Source organism: Anastrepha obliqua, chromosome 1, assembly GCF_027943255.1.
Source record: "Anastrepha obliqua isolate idAnaObli1 chromosome 1, idAnaObli1_1.0, whole genome shotgun sequence".
Lineage (NCBI taxonomy): Eukaryota > Metazoa > Arthropoda > Insecta > Diptera > Tephritidae > Anastrepha > Anastrepha obliqua.
Genome location: NC_072892.1, coordinates 157,852,491 through 157,859,404, shown reverse-complemented (window position 1 = coordinate 157,859,404; position 6,914 = coordinate 157,852,491). Strand labels below are relative to the sequence as shown.

General features: G+C 37.1%; 1 protein-coding gene across 1 annotated transcript; it reads right to left on the bottom strand.

Moving 5' to 3' along the window:
* Positions 1-1,505: 1,505 nt before the first annotated feature.
* LOC129253300 (putative nuclease HARBI1) lies at positions 1,506-3,026 on the bottom strand. Its single transcript, XM_054891604.1, has 3 exons — positions 2,938-3,026; positions 2,625-2,871; positions 1,506-2,554 (listed from the first exon to the last, which is right to left on the bottom strand). The coding sequence occupies exons 1-3, from the start codon at positions 2,959-2,961 to the stop codon at positions 1,617-1,619; spliced, it is 1,209 nt and encodes a 402-aa protein (XP_054747579.1). The 5' UTR covers positions 2,962-3,026; the 3' UTR covers positions 1,506-1,616.
* Between the last annotated feature and the right edge of the window lie 3,888 nt (positions 3,027-6,914).

Sequence of the window (6,914 nt, the reverse complement as noted above, 5' to 3'; positions counted from 1 at the left end):
TTTTCGCTTCGCTTCATGGGCTTGGGATCGACTTGAAGAAGATGAAGACTTTTACCGAAAAATCATCTTTTCCGATGAAGCTCGTTTCCATCTCGGCGGGTATGTTAACAAGCAAAATTGCCGCATTTGGGTCTCAGAAAACCCGCACGCACTCGAAGAAAAGCCGATGCATTCACAACGAGTCACTGTTTGGTGCGGATTTTGGTCGAGAGGCATCATTGGTCCATTTTTCTTCGAAAATGAGCGAGGAGTGGCCGTAACCGCCAATGGAGAGCGTTACCGAGCCATGTTGAACGAATTTTTGTTCCGAGAAATTGAAGAGGAGGATATTGGTGGCATTTGGTTCCAACAAGATGGCACTACTTGCCACACAGCGAATGCTACGCACTGTCATCGAAGATCGCATTATCAGCCGAAATTCTGATATCGTTTGGCCGCCTCGAAGCTGCGATTTGACGCCGTTGGATTATTATCTTTGGGGTGCCGTCAAAGACCAGTGTTATGCCAACAAACCAGCAACAATTGATGCACTGAAGGCCAACATACGCGATCTCATAGCTGAAATACAGCCGCATACAATCGAATATGTTTTGAAAAATTGGACCGATCGTATGGGATGGTGCATGGCTAGCCGAAGCAGCCATATGAATGAAGTTGTGTTCCATCATTAACCAGAAGGATTGTACTTCAAAATAAAATAAACAGTTTGGAAAAATATTGAGTAGTTTCTTTTTTATAGCATTTTTAATTCCGTAAAGTTATATGGCGTACCCTTTAATTGGTGCATACATGCTTTTGGGTATTTGGCCGAACTCCTCCTCATATTTGTGGCGTGCGTCTTGATGTTGTTCCACAAATGGAGGGACCTACAGTTTCAAGCCGACTCCGAACGGCAGATTTTTTTTTATGAGGAGCTTTTTCATGACCGAAATACAATCGGAGGTTTACCATTGCTTGCCGAGGGGCGACCGCTATTAGAAAAAACGAGTATAATTTTGTTCAAGCGGGTTGTCAAAAGATGACCAGTTGAGCGACGAAAGGCTTTCTTGTGGAGATCATCTCTAATTAGTCTCGACATGGACCTGGTCGATAAACTCATTTCGCTGGACATGATTTTCTGCTTTCTGAGGGGGTTTATTTCTGCGATTTCTCTCTCGAACGATTCTTATGGCTTCAAACCACGCGAACAAGTACGGGCCATGTTGTTGGAGTGACATGCCTTGGCCGGATATAAATCAAGGGCGTTCCGGTACAACTGACTGCCGTGGGTTTGATATGGAAGACACGCTTGAGCTTGGAGTCCTCAAGGTGCACACTTTTCTCCAGGCGTACAAAATGTTGCTCCAAGCGAACAAACGCAATTTTGGTGACATTTCGTCCTTTGAGCCCAATAATATCAAACAAAATCACGTAGAGTATTTGGAAAAACTGGCAAATAAATAAAAAAAAATTTGTTTTTGTATTACAACTACTTTTTGTGTTTGCGATTTCTAGTTATATTTTTTGTGACTTTTTTTAAATTTAAAATACATCATTTTTACGAGGCAAAAAGTTATTCAATAATATAATATAAAACTAGTTCCCAGCAGGACTTACAAATACATAATACACTTATTTTAAATAATATTTTGTTGTCTTAAATAATTGAAAAGGGTTTGTCTTCTATCAAGAGCTACATCCAGATTTGCATCCTCAATTTCATCGTCATCAAGTACAAAGGGGTCCACTTCGTTCGCTTCATTTTCTACCTTTACGTCGCACGAATCGCCAAAGTTAATGCAAATATTATGTAAAATACATGCACTGACCACGATATTAGTAATCATCATCAAATCCTTGGCTTCTGTAAAGTTCGCCAGCCTTGGGAAACGTATTTTCAAGAGGCCAAACGCATCTTCCACCACCATTCGTGTCGAATTATGTATTTCGTTGAATTTCCGTTGACTTTCAGTTAAATTTTCCGACTCTTTAAATGGTGGCACCAACCATTGCGTCGACGGATATGCCGCGTCTCCGATAAGAAAGTAGTTATTTAAGAACATTTCTTCATAATATCTTTCGGCATCATGATAGAGTTTCGATCTTTTCAAAACTGTGTAATCATCAAGTGACCCAGGCTCACCACAAGTTATATCAACGAACTTTTTATCAGCATCAACTACAGCTTGCAGCACTATGCTGTACGCTTTTTCCCGATTAATGTACATTTCCTTTTGGTTTTTCGGGCATTTAATAACGATGTGCATACAATCTACAGCTCCAATCACGTCAGGAATGCGTTTTTTCAGACGAAACTTCTCAGTATTACTGTGCAAGTAAGCGCCTTCTGGCCACCTAATATATTCATTGCTAATCGATAGCACGAAGTCAGTAACTCGTTTCACTGTTGTCCACACAGACGATGTGGATATCACAAACATCTCCGCCAGCTGCCAAAATGTCACGCTGTCATCTCGTATGAACCAAATATACATGTAAACTGCTTTCTTGGGTGCCACCCGTGATCTTCCGCCGCCAAACGCATCAGGCACAAATTTTGATAACGAGTACTGTGCTGAAAGCAGCAAAAGTTTTTATTCATTTTCTGATAGTTGCACTTTCTTTATATAGTTTTAAGTTTTTACTTATAAGATATTCCACTGTTTCACGTTTCAGCCCCATTTTCAATTTGAAGTCCATGTCGCTCAATGCATCGAGAGTAGCTTCAAAGTTAGGCGATGAGGTACGTTTTTGATTTTCGGCATTTTCGGCGTCAGAGTCTTCAGAGGAAGAGCTCGAACTTGCAAATATGGCATCATATATTTTTTGAACAGTTCCCGATTTTTTAGGCCGATCCAATTTGCACTGCTCCATCATTGGTATTGCCGCAATCTAGACAATAAATATACACAATCACATTTTATTTATTATTATTTATAGTTAAAAAAATTCACCTACAAAGTATTCTTTGCGATTACTCATTTTGTTTTGATTTTCGTTCACAAATTTCAAAAAATATACATATTTTCACTGAAGACACTAGTGTTGTAAAGTAAACATTAATTATAACAGATTTCGTACGTTCTTTAGCATGTTCGCTGATGGCTGTTTCGAAATAATGATGGTCACACTCACCAATGTAAACGTACGCCCGTACACCCATATCGTCTGACACGATGAAACAACGATCTACGATATTACGGAACGGAACAGTGGTGAGAATTCATTTACATGAAGCTCTCATTAGTTTCATCGTGTCAGGTGATATGCTGAAAACAGTGAACAACGTACGCAGTCCTTACCGCAGCCCCTAACGAGCACAAAAACTCATCCCTTGAGAACAATTGCGTTCTTTTAATTCCATATTTACACAATACATCGGTTTGTGTGTGTATGTGTTGGGTTGTATCTACACAATGTTGCCATTGATATTATTGCTTACACACTTTTTCACATATCCGCGTTATCAGTTACAATTTTTCATTGTTTAAAAACCTGATGCGGGGAGAAACAAAAAATGTTGCGATAGGACCAAGTTGATTGAAGCGATGAAAAGGTCCGGCTCGACGGACCAAAATGTTGCGGGAATGTTGCGTGGAGAATCCTTAATATATTGCGGGAATGTTGCGGCAAAAGTCTTATGACAAAAATGATGCGGGAATGTTGCGTGGAGAATCCTTAATGATATTGCGGAAATGCGGCCAAAAGTCCTATTTTCCAGAGCAAAACAAAATTCTGCTGATTCAGCTTTGAAATTACAATTTTTTCTCACACAATTTTATTACAAACTATTCCCTATATATACACAATTATTTCAAACAAAACCTACTTATGTTCACAGAAAATTATATCGAATAACATCAGTTGAAAAACATTAAAGTATTTTGAACTAATACTAAACTGGACTCAACAAAAGCAAAGCCAAAAACCAACAAATGCAAATAGTTCATTTATCTATAATTAAAATTATTCAACAGTGTTTTTAAGTTATTTTAATAAAAATCATAATTTTTCTAGGTTTATTTTGTAAATGGTTTCGAAATGTACTGCTTGGCAACACTGTGTGGTGAGAGAGCAATCAGCCGACAGGGTTCTACGGGATTTTTCAAAAATCGTGAAATAAAATCTACGATACGGAAGGAAGGAATTTTTCATTTACATGGGGTTCTCATTAGTTTGATCGAAGCAGCCGACAGGGGATTGCGTTTACGTCGTTCACGGTGTCCAGCAATACGGGCGTACGTTTACGTTGGTAAGTGTGAGCAGCCTAATGCAGAAGAAGCTATACTTCTTGGTTTATTTCTCAAGTCACTAAATGGTTGGCGAATAGAAACGGGATTTAGCTCCTAAGAATGCTAAAAGTACGTTCCCCAAAAATATGCTGTGTTGTCAAGCGTAACGGACGTGTTTTGGACCGCTCTGCCAAAATTTTTTTTTTTAATTCAAATCTGGACACAATTGATGTTCGTATTGAGACAGTGACTCTATATCAGTGGTGAAGTGGATCTTTGAAGTTTTCTGTCTTTTTCTCTCCCCCGTAAAACACATTTTCCATAAGAAAGAGTTAAAATAAAAAGTTTTAAATATTAACTGTATCACAACAATATACGCAATCCATGGATTGCAAAAGGTGCAAACTGCAAATCCATGGAGAGACGGGAATAAGGTGTGCGGGTGTATGTGGCAAAACGTATCAACGAAATGCTCGGGAATAGACCAATATACATTAGGAAAATTAGATGAATTTGCCAAACTTCGCTACATGTGTGATGAATGTGTGGTTTATATTAGCAACGTTGACCTTGCAATTAAGGTTGATTACAAGTTTGAATTCGAAAGTGCACTTAAAACTCATGAAAAAGAAATCAAAAGCTTACTGGAGGTTATCGAGAAAAAGTTCAGTGAAAGAATAAGTGGAATGCAAAAAGCGCAAGAAGTGTGCGAGCGATGTGTGCGTGAAATGCATAAAATTCGCGAAATAACTGCAAGCTTCAATGAACAAAGTGGCAAAATATGCAAGGAACTGCAGAAAACCAGAGAGGAAAATTCGAAGATATACAACGAAATCAAAGAATCGAAAAAGGCAAACATAGCAAATGATAACGGCCAAGTACCGTATGCAGCAGTGTTAAAAAACAACATTGCTCTCAAAACAGTGATGACAGACTTAAAGAAAGATGCACCATTAGTGATTAAATCGAAATCGAAGCAAAAAAGTAAAAAAAAAGAGGTTGTCTGTAAAGTCGGTTTACTGACGATAGTTTAACGTGATAACGTCATAAGAAAATACTGATTGAATGGTTGCATTTTTCAAAAGAAAATTTTAATTTTATTTGTTTGATAGATATTTTGTATGGATATAGAGAATGAGTTAACATTAACATAATATATTACATAATATACTTTAACATAACATAACATAACATAACATAACATAACATAACATAACATAACATAACATAACATAACATAACATAACATAACATAACATAACATAACATAACATAACATAACATAACATAACATAACATAACATAACATAACATAACATAACATAACATAACATAACATAACATGCTGTTCAAGCAAGGTAACGACGCATGAGCAAGATAACGACGCATTTTTTGGTGCGTGCAGCCGGCTACATAGAATTATAAGACGTTATCACGTCAAAAAATAATAATAACATTAAAACAACAGGTATTATTAACAAACTTGGTTTTATTTTAAATTCTTCAAGTAAATCAAATTAATAATAATCAATAAGAAGGCATATGCAAATACAAATACGTGAATTTATATATGTACATATGTGCATATAAATACACATATACGCTCACTTAAGTAGGAGAGAGCAAGATGTCGAACGTTGCCGTTTGTTTGCTTTGTCGTTTGCTCGGCGCTTTCGCTTGCAGTTCATTCAAGGTAACGGCAATGAGCAAGGTAACGGTAATGAGCAAGGTAACGGCAATGAGCAAGGTAACTACATATGAGCAAGGTAACACTAATGAGCAAGGTAACACTAATGAGCAAGGTAACGACACATTTTTTCGTGCGTGCAGCCTGTTAAATCGAAATATAAGACGTTATCACGTCAAAAAACAAAATTAGACTTGACTGCAAAAGTTGATCCAGGAAACTTAAAAATCTCAAATATTGAATCCAGAAGAAACGGAGTTATAGTGATTGGAGCTGAAAATTCAAACGAAAGGGAAAAAGTTAAAAAAACGATTGAAGAAAACATTGGTGAAAGCTACGATATTCAAATACCGAAGTCAATAAGACCAAGATTTATGGTATCACTAATGGGGTATAAGCATGATGAAAAGTCATTAGTAGAGAATCTAAAAAAGCAAAACAAAGTTCTAGAAAATAGTGGAATCAAATTAGTAAAAATATATGAAGTTAGAAAGGAGAGTAGACTTCTTTACAACGCTATTTTGGAAATTGATCCCGTATGTTTTAAACTGCGAAAAAGTTAATATTGGATGGTAGCGCTGTAAGGTATTTGATGGCGTAGAAATCTTGAGATGCTTTAAATGTCAGCGGTATAACCATAGAGCTGTCGATTGCAAAAATAAAGAAGTATGTTATAAGTGCCTCGAACAACATAGATCATAGGATTGTAATAAAGCTAGTATTCAGAAATGTATAAACTGCATACGAGCTAATGAGAAGTTACATCTTGGCGTAGACGTAAATCATCCAACTCAGAGCAAGAGAAAATTGTCGTTCCCACGAAAGTTGGTTCTACTTTACCGGAACGACCCGGATTTATATTCGGCCAAGGACTGTCACTTCAGCACCGTATATGTATGGGGAATGTTTATGCTGCTACAACAACAACAACCTCCAAAATTGACAATTACCTGTCAATACTGCTTTGAAAGGTTTTTCTTCATAGAAATTGGTTTGGTGGAATATTTTGGAGTTTT

Excerpts from the sequence above, each read along its gene's own strand:
- LOC129253300 (XM_054891604.1), bottom strand. The coding sequence starts at position 2,961 with ATGAGTAATCGCAAAGAATACTTT. Across the intron at positions 2,872-2,937 it reads GTAATCGCAAAGAATACTTT|ATTGCGGCAATACCAATGAT; the intron begins GTAGGTGAATTT and ends TTTATTGTCTAG. Across the intron at positions 2,555-2,624 it reads AACAGTGGAATATCTTATAA|CACAGTACTCGTTATCAAAA; the intron begins GTAAAAACTTAA and ends TGCTGCTTTCAG.